Source organism: Pseudorasbora parva, chromosome 18, assembly GCF_024679245.1.
Source record: "Pseudorasbora parva isolate DD20220531a chromosome 18, ASM2467924v1, whole genome shotgun sequence".
In the NCBI taxonomy this organism is placed as follows: domain Eukaryota; kingdom Metazoa; phylum Chordata; class Actinopteri; order Cypriniformes; family Gobionidae; genus Pseudorasbora; species Pseudorasbora parva.
The window spans coordinates 33,280,736-33,293,606 of NC_090189.1; the positions used below are offsets into that span (position 1 = coordinate 33,280,736).

General features: G+C 35.7%; 1 protein-coding gene across 1 annotated transcript in view; it reads left to right on the top strand.

Annotated features, from left to right (window-relative positions):
* Positions 1–2,143: 2,143 nt before the first annotated feature.
* The window catches only part of pof1b (POF1B actin binding protein), a 32,289-nt gene continuing 21,561 nt past the window's right edge, over positions 2,144–12,871 (top strand). The window contains exons 1-2 of the mRNA XM_067423950.1: positions 2,144–2,775; positions 9,014–9,082. Of these exons, the coding sequence (XP_067280051.1) occupies positions 2,275–2,775; positions 9,014–9,082 (570 nt within the window). The 5' untranslated portion in view covers positions 2,144–2,274. The remainder of the gene's footprint in view (positions 2,776–9,013; positions 9,083–12,871) is intronic.

A 12,871-nucleotide genomic window follows, 5' to 3' on the forward strand; every position in this document is an offset into this window, starting at 1 on the left:
TGTGGGTGTGTGAGGTAATAAGGAGTTTGAGATCAAATGAGGATAGAAGGGAGTGAAAATACGTAGCATACGGTTTGTCCTGGTGGATGTTGAAATCTCCAAGGATTACAAGTGGTCTGCCATCCTTGGGGAATGAGGATAGCAGCACATCTAGTTCCTCCACAAAGGTGCCCAATTGGCCTGGAGGGCGGTAAATGACTACAAGATGGATTTTAGCAGGAGCTGTAACTGTAATAGCATGGTATTCAAATGAGTTGTTATTGCATAGAGAGGTGTGGGTTGAGTATTTCCAATTGTTTGTGATGAGAAAACCTGTGCTTCCACCTCTGCCAGTGTGGCGAGGGGTGTGTGAGAAAGAGAAGTTGTTAGAGAGAGCAGCAGGGGTTGCTAAGCCTTCTGGACAGATCCAGTCAGTCAAGGCCAGGATATTCAGAGTGGATTGAGTGGCAAAGGCTGGAATGAAGTCAGCTTTGTTTACAGCTGACTGACAACTCCATATTAGTGCAATTAGTGCAATTCAATAAGCTCTTTTGTTTCAAAGAAAACAAACAACGAGAGTAAGAAATTAATTTATACAAATTAAAGACATTGCAAATTGAACTATTTGCTTATCAGAGTGAAATGGTGATACTCTTTTCTCTAATTAAGAACACTAAATAGAACATATTGCCAAAGTAAAGAAAAATTAGAGTACACAAAATCCCCCAGAACGTTCCCATATATGATTCCCATGTGTTTAACCTAAAGAGAATATTCTATTTACATAAAGAAAACCTACCTGGCTAACCAACATGGAATGTTAGAATGGGAACCAAAAACTGAATGAGCGTGGAATCATGGAATTTGTTCTTAGGAAATCATTTTAATGGACGAGTGAATGTCTTCATGTTTTTTAATCGCAGGGATAGATTAGTGTCACACACATGTGTGCGTCCCGGGTGATATAAAAAAATGAGGACATTTCATTCTACCGAACTACCCGCAAGGGCTGAATTACTACTCATACAGATCAGTTTATTTGACAAATTAAAACTGTGAGTAAACACATTGCTGTTTCACTTGGTCTACACTATCTAAACTGCATTCGAGTTATAATGTTATTCTGTGTGTTAGTTTGTTGGCTGTATGAGACTAGCAGTAAGCTACATCAACATTAGAACATCGTACTGATGATATTCTAATATTTCATCATGTTGAGCTACATAAAATGTATTCGTTTTATGTACATTTGCTCACCTATAGACAAAATGAGAAATCAAAAGAGGACCAGTATTGTCGTGGCATTTTCAAGATGGTGAGAGCTTTGCAACAAACTTCAACTTAACAGAGATGACATTCTTGTGCTTATAGATAAGCACAAGAATGTCATCTCTGTCAAGTTGAAGTTTGTTGCAAAGCTTTCGCGAAAATGCCATAACGAAACTGGTCCTCTTTTAATTTCTCATTTTGTTCCAAAGTATGCTTGCCATGGTCCATAATGTTTGAAAAAAAAACTACAGCAGCTTGCTGCGAGACTTTATGCAGTTGTCCAGGTCTGTTGCCATGGTTACGGGCAGCAGTAATACTGAAATAGAGGGTAACGTGAAAATGGCGTCATTGACACGTGACTTCCTCACATGTCCCTGTTCTTTGGTAAAAAACACAATTTTCTCATGATTTACAAATAGTTGGAAACATTTCGGATATTGTAAGTACTCAACTGAACAAAATATATAACACTGGCATAGTGTTTTTTTGATATTGCAAAAATCCTACATAGTGCACCTTTAACTGGGTCAATAACAACCTACTGTAAAAGCTCTTACCCCCAAAAAAGGTAGCCTCCCATACAATCCCAATTTTTTTACAGTAGTTTCATCTTGTGCATAACAGAAATGCATAACAGAACAGAAATCCTCTAACCCTGATACAACTTACTTAGAACTTTTTGTTGAATAGAATCTAAAGTGACTTCTCTAACTTTATTCACAATAAGGTATTTATGTGGCAATAACCAAACTTTTTTCCAGTCCACAATGTTGACAAAATTGCTCCAACAAGTAATTAACTAGGCTACATAAGGTTTATTCGTCACCTCCTCCCTGTGGCTCAGATATTTGAGCCGAGGGAGGAGTGGTTGAGGAAACACGCCTCTTCTCATTTATACAACACCAACTGGAGAGACTTCAGGTGTCGGTCAGCGGCGCACACAAAGGCTTCGAAAATTTCACACTTTTTTCTTTTCATATCAATGATATTTCTTTTTTAATTTTCTGGACTTACACGACCGCAGAAATGACTCTACCACACTCCCATAGCGTGACGACACTGAAAAGAGTGACCGTCGCGGAACCGAGCCCCCAGAATTTCTTCACAACCTCTCCTGTCGGGGTAAGCGAAGGTTCGACGACTTACCGGACGGTAAACCTCACTGGAGCTCAGATGCAGCCATCCAGTCCTATCGGGATAAGCGACGGCTCGACTACTTACCAAACGGTAACTCTCACTGGAGCTCAGATGCAGCCATCCAGTCCCATCGGGATAAGCGACGGCTCGACTAACGTTACTTACCGAACGGTAAACCTCGCTGGATCGCAAATGCAGCCGGTCCAGTACATTAACAGCCAAGTGGAGGGGAACATGGTGTACGGGGGCGCGCGTTACCTGGTTCCCGTACAACAGCGGCCCGCGGAGCAATACGTTTACCTGAGCCAGGCGCCGCGCGTCATGCAACAAGTGTACGTTCAGCCCGTGAGCGTCAGCAGCGTCGACGAGACCGATGTCTACAGACAAGTAGTGAGTTATTTTTACTTACAACTTTCCCTTTTTCTTTACAGCAGTATTCCAAATGGTTACGTTCATATAATTAATGCCAATAGGCTAGTATGCACTCTCAATGTAACTGTTTATAGGGGTCCATCCAGCTAGTTTGGAAAAGTGAAGAAACTGAAAGAATTTTCCAAAATATGTTGCTGATGCTGTCGTGTTGATGTGTTTAATGTATTAGCACATAGGCTACTGTACTTCAAAAGTTTTAGGTTTCTTTAGCGCCATCTAAGACCAGAAAATGAAAATTGACATCAATATAGACCTACTAAGGTACCCCACCAAGTTTTAATGAAATGTACATTTCGCAGCTTACAAGAACACACACACACACACACACACACACACACACACACACACACACACACACACACACACACACACACACACACACACACACACACACACAATGTAGGGCTATTTATTTTAAAATTCATTGCAATATGACCAGTTTATCAGAATCAGAAAGAGCTTTATTGCCGCCAAGTGTGCTTGCACACATTTTTTTTTTCTTGGTGCTGAAGCTTCCACTGCAAATATACAATGCAAATACAAAAATAACAGAAGAATGAAAATTTTAAGAATACACATGAAAAATAGTATAAACAGTATAAGGTCACATTAATAATAAGTTACATTTAGTCAGAATAGACATTTATAGATTATGAACATTATTTGAATAGTATGAATACATATAAATAAAAGCAGATTTTGGGCCCCACTGACTACCATAGTAGTGAAAAAATACTATGGTAGTCAATGGGGCTCAAAATCTGCTTATATATAAACATTCTTCCAAATATCTTCCTTTTTGTTTAGCAGAAGAAAGAAATTCATGCAGGTTTGGAACAGCTTGAGGAAGAGTAAATGATGACAGAATTAAACATTTTGGGTGAACTAACTCTTTAAAGGGATAGTTCACCCAAAAATGAAAATTATTTACTCACCCTCAAGTTATCCTATGTGTATATGACATTCTTCTTTCAGACAAATACAATCAGATTTATATTAAAACATGTCGGCACAGGTAGTTTTTTGCCTCTTACCTCGATTTCACGCTGCATGTAAACGCATTAGCCTGCTTTCTGTCACTTATTGAAGTGCGCATATGTGATAGGTAACAAAAACGCAAACTTACAGCAGATTTAAATGCATCCAGACAGAGCGAGCTAGCGTTTGCATGAAATAAGGACACATATCACAAACGCAGACTTGTTTAAGACCCAGAAAATTGTAAAGAGGTGTTCTCTTTTCTCATGCAGCAGAAGTAGAAGAGGTTCAGTCAAAACGCTGCATAACTGCATAAGGGATAAAATGAGCCGTAAATCTCCCGCTGACACGGTGCACGCTTTATTTAACATCACAACTGACGTAACATTCGAAAAACTCAGAGTCAGATATATGGACATTATTATTTTTGACGGCACTACAAGGAAATAACCCAGTTTATAAATAGTCATGTTAACTTGCGTTGTCCGTTTACTGGTTTGCATGTAAACGGGGAAAACTTATTTCAATAAGCTGATTTTTTGGAGTTATCAGCTTACTGGTGTGCATGTAAACGCCCCTCTGTTACACATGTGCTTTATTTCTATACTGTTTATGTTCACTGAAGATATAAAAGACTGTTTACTAGAATACGTGCCAACTCTCATGCCTCTTTTTTAAATTTAAATCTTCATACAAGAAATGTGGGTCATAACTTTTTCCACTTCCACAAAGAGACAAGTACCATCCATTATGTCACCTTGTTTATCTAAATTTGAGGTAAAGTGTTTGTCTGGCTATCACCAGACCAAGCTCAATTTAACATTGAACATTGCTCTGGGGAGTTTGCTCTATATTTTCTACTGCGTGATGAAAAAAAGCTTAATTCAGTCCTTCAACCAATCAGACCACAAGAGGTGTGATCAACTGGCAACAACCTATTGCTTCTCTGTCTGTCATCGTGCAAAACCCACTGATAGAAGAGACTATTGCTGAGTTTACACAGTCTAATAAAGTGTAGTTTTACCTTGGGCAAAAAGCCATGTGTTGACTGTGAAACACAGTAGTGTTTACATTTGTATGTTGAAATTACTACAATTTTGTGTCAAACCATGTTTTTTTTTTTTGTTTTTTTTTATGCAAACTTGCACTATTACTTTAAATCAGCGCATACAGCGAAGTGAAAAGGATCACTATACTGCAGTAGTGTTGTCATGATACCAAAATTATGACTTCGATACGATACCAGACTAAAATATCGATATATCGATACTAAATCAAAACCACAGTAAAAAAAAGAAAAGATGCTTAATATGACAACAGAACTTGTTATTATTCATTGTTACTTTTTACTAAAAATTCATGTGGCCAGCATGTTCCTTAGGGTTGGGCATCGTTTTGATTTGAACAATTATTGATCAATTGATCAATAACTATTAAAATTATCTCAATGTATTTTTTACAATGGGGTAATTGTGTTGCAATAGCTTACACACAGCACAAAGCTTGATTTCGAATGGTAAATTGAATTTAAAAAGACGAGTAAACAGTAATAAAATAAGAACAAATAAACAGATTACAAACAATAGCACAAATAGATGCAATAGAATAGAAGATACAAATTAAATAGACTGCTTTTCTTTTTTTCAGGTAGGTGTAACATTCAGATAAGTAACTGAATAAAAAAAATGCATAGTAATTACATTTAAAACAACATTGGATAATGTTCTTTGTAAAAAAAAATCAATAGCGTACAGATTAAACTATTAAAGTTACACAAGTTGATCAGTCAAGAGCAGTTGATCGTTTGTCTTTTTGTAGTTTGAATAACAAATGACTGCGGTCCCTTTAAGACTTAACGGAGTGTGTCAACGTGTGTCAACTCCCTTTCGGTCGGAGAGGAGAGCGCTGCTGGTATCGATACTGTAAAAACTAAGAATCGTATCGTTTCAGATATTCCAGTGTCGATACATATCGAAATATCGATATTTTTGACAACACTATACTGCAGCATACGCTCCTGAAACGCATTCAATTCGCCTACTTATGCTATGCCCTAAACCTAAAAGTATGTATTCTTTTTGTAAAGAAAATGTACATACTTTTGAGTGTGCAGCAGAAGAGTAGGCAAGCTTTGGAACATACTACCTACGTTGTCATAATTGCATCTTTAACTGACAGCTCTGTCTTTTAGTTAAGTGCATCCTATCACCATTTAAACTGCCCTGTCAATCATATTTGTCACAGTTAACCCTCCCCCCAAGGTTTTTGATCATTTTCACAAAAGTTTAATGGCGCCCAGAATATTTTGTTGTGTGAATTTCTGAACATGCCCATGCTGTTTTATTATAGCTTCATGCATTTGTTTTTTATCAACTGATGAATGTTGTTAAGTTTCATAAAATAAAGAAAATGCTGAGAAAAACATGTTTTTGTCAAAGACTAGATCTGGGTCAGATTCAGAACAATGATCAAAACATATATGGAGGCTTGCACAGTCTTATAGTTCGTTGTATATAACATTTCATTCGGTAACACTAGGCAGTTTTGATATGCTGTTTAATGTTGGTGATCGTGTTATTTTACATATGCATATGATTATATAGGATATTGCTTGTTTATTCTTATTCTTCGCCTGTCTTTTGATCAGGATGTGTTTTTGATTGAGTACTATATATACTTGGTTATAACAGTGAAAACACGCAAAGTCGGAAAATAACCGCCAATGGCAGGAAAGCGATTTCTCACAAATTAATTACATTTCCGTCAATGGTGGGGAATGTTAAAATCCTCCACATTCAATTTAATTTAATTTCCTACCATATCAGAGAGAAATGTAGTAGCACGTTGATCTTCCAGTCATGGTCTTTCATACGGAGGCTCTCATGTTTGCAGTTTTCAATAATGATGAATTTTAAATTAAGTTTAAAAGTTTGGCTTGTGGGCAATATTAACCATTAGAGTGTGCACGGATCTGCACTTTAAATTCTAACTGGAAAATTTGACTGATTTCTAAAATGACTCTTATGATGACAAGAAACTTGATCATATCACTCACCAAAATTCATTTTAAAAATTAAATAATTATGATTGATTTTTGCCATAATAGCATCTAATGTCAGTTTTACCAAACCTCTATATATAGAATATAGAATACTGCAGCAATGATATGGTTTGTTGTTGAAGTCAACTTCACCCTGGTTCCCTCAACAAAATAAGATTACGATTAATAAGATTTTCAAACTCCCTCTGCACGCGATAGGATAGCGCTACAACCAACCAGTGCAACGAAGGTGAAACCGAGCTTGTTGATAGATTAAACATTCACCGTATTCGGTCGGCTAAAACTCCGAGACACATCTTCCCTTTTTAAGAATGACTTCAGTGCTGTTCGTTTCTCAGAGAAAAGCTTAACTCTAAGTCTTCCAGAGTCGCGGTCAAAGCTGATTCGAAAGACCGCCGTTCACCAGTTTCTGTGTTTACTAGAACCACGCAAACGTAACTCGGCCGTCGTCATTATGGCCCCGCCCACCAACTCTATACACAATGTGATTGGCCCGGCAAGAGTTTGCCGATTACAGCTCAGAAGGGTATTGAGAGTTGCTGAAGACACTCGCGGGCAGATTAGATTTGCTGCCGCTAGGGTGCGTCTAGATTTCTAGGCTAGGTTCAAGCAGGTCTAGCTAAAACTGTTTTAAGGAGAGAAAAAAAAGTAAATCAGAGCAAGCACAATAGGGTTCCTGCACTTTTGATGCTTGAACCCCTAATAATTACAAGCAGCTCCACAATACATTTTTATATTAGTATATTTAGGTAATTACAATAACTCAAGTAGTTACAGAGTAACATGAACAAACATTCCCCAGGTTTCACAGACAAGGCTTAAATCTAGTCCCAGAATAAAATGCATGTTTTAACTAAAAGTAATTTGCACTGACATATCATAAAATATTGTTTTGTCTGATACACATCAGTATTGTGTTTTTCTAAGGCATAGTTATAAAAGCTGCTTAAATGTCCTAATTCAACTAAAGTCTAATCCTAGCTTAATTTAAACCCTGTCTGTGAAACCGGGCTTGTAATGTAAAGTGTAAAGGACACATAGGTTATGCTATTTCTCAGTAACTATACAATTTTGAGTTGTATGAACATGTTTGTAGGTTATGCTATTTCTCAGTAACTATACTGTTTTGAGTTGTATGCACATGTTTGTTATCTCCATGTTGGTTTTAAACATATAAAATGTTTAATTCTATATACTGCATTTGATCACATGCAATGCTATTGTTCATGTTCATTAAACTGTAACTTTCTTTTTTCAAGTAATGGTGGGAATGTTCAATAGGTTTTTTGTAGTCAACAAAGTTTTTGTTTATTTAATGGAGTAAAAAGTTTGACAACTTGCTCCCCTATGAATAAAACATACACAATTATGAATATTTACTGTATACTGCCTATATTATACTTAAAATAACAAAATAACTTAAATGTTTGTTAATGTTAATAATTTGGTAACACTTTCTTTTTATGGTCCCTTGGTCGGTTGTTGGCTATAAGTAACTTTGCAACTACATGTAAAAAACTTTCATTAGAGTATTAGTAGACTGTCTGTTTAATATCTGCTAACTTTATTTTGATGCTCCCCAACAGACATTCCACCGACTATAAGTTACTTTGCAACTACATGTCAACATATTCTAACCCTAACCTTACTGTCTACTAAAACTCTAAATGTCAGTTAGTGACGACATGTAGGTGCAACGTTACTTATAATCAGTGTTGGGTAAGTTACTCTAAAAAGTATTTCATTACTTTCTAAATCCTATATCAACCTCGACTAGTCGAGTGATTCAAGGATAGACATGAAATGGCTCTTTTACTTAAATTAAATAAATAATATAAAACTACACAAATGATTCTTATTAAATTATACATATCAATTGTATTTTTATGTAACGGAAAAAAATAAGAGTGCTTATTACCCTGTTTAAAGGGAAAAGTAATTAAATTACAGTAACTAATTACTTAGTTACTAGTTACACCCAACACCGCTTAGTGCTTATAGTCAACAGAACGTGTTAAAAGGTCCCATCAAAATGATTTTCCTTCAAATTTTAAGCATAGAGGAAAAAAAAACTTTCATATTTCTTTGACTTTCCAGCACAAGACAAAACATGTCCAAGAAATCTGATTCATTCATGTTTTCTTTTTTTTTATTCAGAACATAAATGGACAAATGTCTGTCTCCAGCCAGATATCCAGTCCAGTCAAGAGCCCTGAACCATCTGAGGTAATGATGTACAACATGTACTGTGTATACAAACTGGAACATATTCACTAACATTTAAGGCTGAATACTGTCTGTATACAATCATATGGTTAGCAACTTAGCACACAAGCACACACACCTAAAGTTACCCATGACCTTTTGACTTTCATGCCTACACGGAATACAAAAGCAATAGGTACTGTATTGCACACACTTTCCTCTAGTTTTGTTCATGCCTCTGGCTTGCTATGAGCTGGGAGAACAAGCTTTAATGTAAGCTAGGCTTTAGTGTGTGTGTAGTTGCACGCACATGCTAATATGACAACAATTTATGCGTTTGATCACAAGCGTAGTACCTGCAGGGTTTAGGGTGTGTCTCACAGAAAGAATGGGCTCGGTAATTCCCAGAGGAGACAGTGTGTTAACGCCCATTTAGATTGGAACCGACAATAGTCATAATATTGCAATATGAAAGTGTTAGAGGGAGTTGCCTTTTATCGTAACTGTTGCTGAACTAGCCTGCAGGTGATAAAGAAGATAACAGGTGAATATTTGGAAGAGCTTAAATGAGCACTACCAAACAAGCACCTTAATTTATATTGTCATTATATATAATAATTTAATATATATAATATATATAAAAATGATATATGTGTATATTATGGATGCAACAATACAGTAAGTCAACGGTTCAATACATACCTTGGTTTTTGGTTCGTTTTTTTGCTATTCTTTTTTTAGGCAACAGGAACAGAAAAAGGTTAAGAAGAAAATGTTTTTATTGTAATTCTCTTTCTTTATTTTACTTAAAAGACTTGAAAAACCTTACTTAAACTTAACTTTACTTTTAAAAAAAACTTGTACACATTCCTGGTGTGTTATATATAATATAAAATAAATATATATAAACATTTAAAGTGGCAGCTCAGAGATCTACAGCAGCATTTAAGTACGAAATTGAATGAATAAATGTAGGCTGAAATTAGGCTGAAAATTACATGGTCTTCAATATGCAATAAACATTGATTGACAGCTACTATATATATTTTATTCAAGCGTGGTGAGTGATTTTTCTCTTTACTTTTTAGTTTTTTTATTTACATCATTTTAGAGGTGAGCTGTCCCTTTAAGGACAAGTGTTCACAATCGCTGTGCTGCTAAGACCTGTTTGCATCTTATATACAAACGCGCAATTTTACTTTCACTTTAGACATAACTAGGGATGCACGATATTATCGGCACGACATCGGAATCGGCCGATAAACGCTTAAAATATAAAAATCGGCATCGGTCGATATGAAAACATTATGCCGATATGCCTTGCCGATATGATAACGTGTTGATATGCGCCTGCAATAACTCACGTGTGCAAGGAGTGCTACAGATGAGACCATGTCAGCACTGCAGTCATTCTTCAAGTGAAAACAAGAAAATACATTGCATGTACAGTGATTTATATTGACTGTTTTTAAATGCTGCCTTGAATTTCTGAATGCACGTACAGAAGGACGTGACCGTCAGCAGCAGATTTGCCACGTTTTCACAACAAAACGAACCCAAAACAAGCCCAATCTCGTCTCCCCACTCTCTAGCGCGTTCGGCAGCCTCCACAGCAGCAGAAGCTCCTCCAGGTCCTAGTGCCCTCCCGCTATACAGCTATATATTTATACATGTAGTGGGTGCGCTGTTGTTACAGTAATACAATGAAAAGTAGAATACAAATAAATTGAAGTTACTTCTTGTTCAGAATAAACAAATCAGTAATTATGTCATAAATCACAAGCATGACACTTGTAAATTAAATACTTTTATACAGTGTATTAATCTGTAATAAAATTTTATGAAATGGATGATGAAAAATAATCCAAGGAGCTCTACAATAATTGTAGAATTAAAAGACAGCATCAATGGATGTCATGCCACCCCCACTTCATGTGCACAAACGTTAAATCCAAAAATACAATATTAAGGTTACAGCTGCATCTGGGGTGAAAAATTACTGACTTTATTATTGTTATTTTCAGAGCTTTTAATATACTCTTATCATAAAAAGAACTTTATTAAAATTTATTGATCTTCAACAAGAATCCTTTTATTAAGGAGACCTCAGAAATCTGAAACCAGAATAAAAAAAAATTGTTTTTGCTCAAAATGGTGTTGTTTCCAAACAAAGGGAAAAAATAAACATATATCGGCATCGGTATCGGCATCGGCCAAAATGAGCGGAAAAATATCGGCATATCGGATATCGGCAAAAATCCAATATCGTGCATCCCTAGACATAACCAATTGTTTAGAGAATTAATTAAATGCAAAACCAAAAAAAAAAAAAACACAATTTACAAACGCGTATTGAACCGTAAATGTTGTACTGAACGGTTCAATATTATATTGAGTATTGTGGCATCCCTAATATATATATTATAATATAATTATTATTATTATTATTACTTTTTATTTAATTTTTTTACATGAAAAAAAGAGCTGTGGTCACTAATGTAATTTTTTTTGTCTCTCCAAAAGTTAGTCAAATCAAGAAAACAATGGTGTCTGTAAAGTTCAGTGAATTGTAATTTACATTTTATGCAAAAATGTCTAAATTATTTTTGAATTGTACGTGAAATGCATTAAATGCTAAATGTAAAATTAGTCTCACCAGGGGTTTTTTTTAGTAAAAAAAAAAAAAAATCAAATAAATAATAATCTTGAAATTTGAATAAATGAACCATCAACTCTACTTTCCTGCAACACTGAAAAATAAGGTATTTTTTTATTTGGAAAAAAATGTTTTCATTCCAGTTAGGCCGCGTGTACAAGCATGATGTGGCAGTTTATCGTTGTGGTATTTGTTCCTGCTTGTTTTTTTAAATATGTGATTCTTCCATGGAAAACAATTGAAAAAAATTCTGGTCTTAGGGGAAATCGCTTTGGTGGACACATACTGACATTTACTCCAGCAATTGTTTTCTCTGTACGAATTTGCAGATCAGAGTTCATTCAACCGTTTACACAAATTTTGGTATCTGGCATCAGAAAAAATTATACTATTAAATTATAAATATTATACTTATAAGTTGTTATCTGTTCTGGGGCCATATTCACAAAACATTTTTCCTTGCATCTAAGTTCTTCTAAATAGCAGTAAAAGATCTAAGTGTTTCGTCTAAAAACGTACAACTTTGCTGAGACCAACTTTTACTAAGGAATAGAGAGAAGTCTTATCTAAGAGTAAGGGCGGGGTTGAACTCGTTGCTGTGTGTGATGTCAACACGCTTACTAACTATGCCCACAGTGATTAGCTGATGGGGGAGAGGTGTCTGTCAGTGATTTAATCATATAAACACTGTGGAATGAGGTGTCATGTTGCCATATTCAAATAAAGATTTTAAAATCAAAATGTTGCCATATTAAACCTGCAGTTCGTAACTTTTTTTTTTGTGTTAAAAATTATGCAAAATAAATTTTTGAGCAAGTAAATAACCAGCCAGTGTTCAAAAATATCTCTGATTCACAACAGTAAGCTTGTAATAATGTGTTATAATTTGAGTGGTACTGGTAGATTTCAGCTGGAAATATGAGCTTCTGCCATTTGTATTTGCGTCGTCATGTCTGTATGAAGGAGCCCGGTCTAGTAGACTTTACTTGAAGATTAGTGTGTGGATGCTGCAGGTGACGGTTCGTTTGTGGCTTCTTCTGGCATGCAATTAAACTTGTCATTTTGATGGCAGCTTGTAATCCAGAAAGTTCAAATAGGAATGACTTATTGTCTATCAGACAATGACTTGCAAAGCAGTGTTTGTGCATGAAACT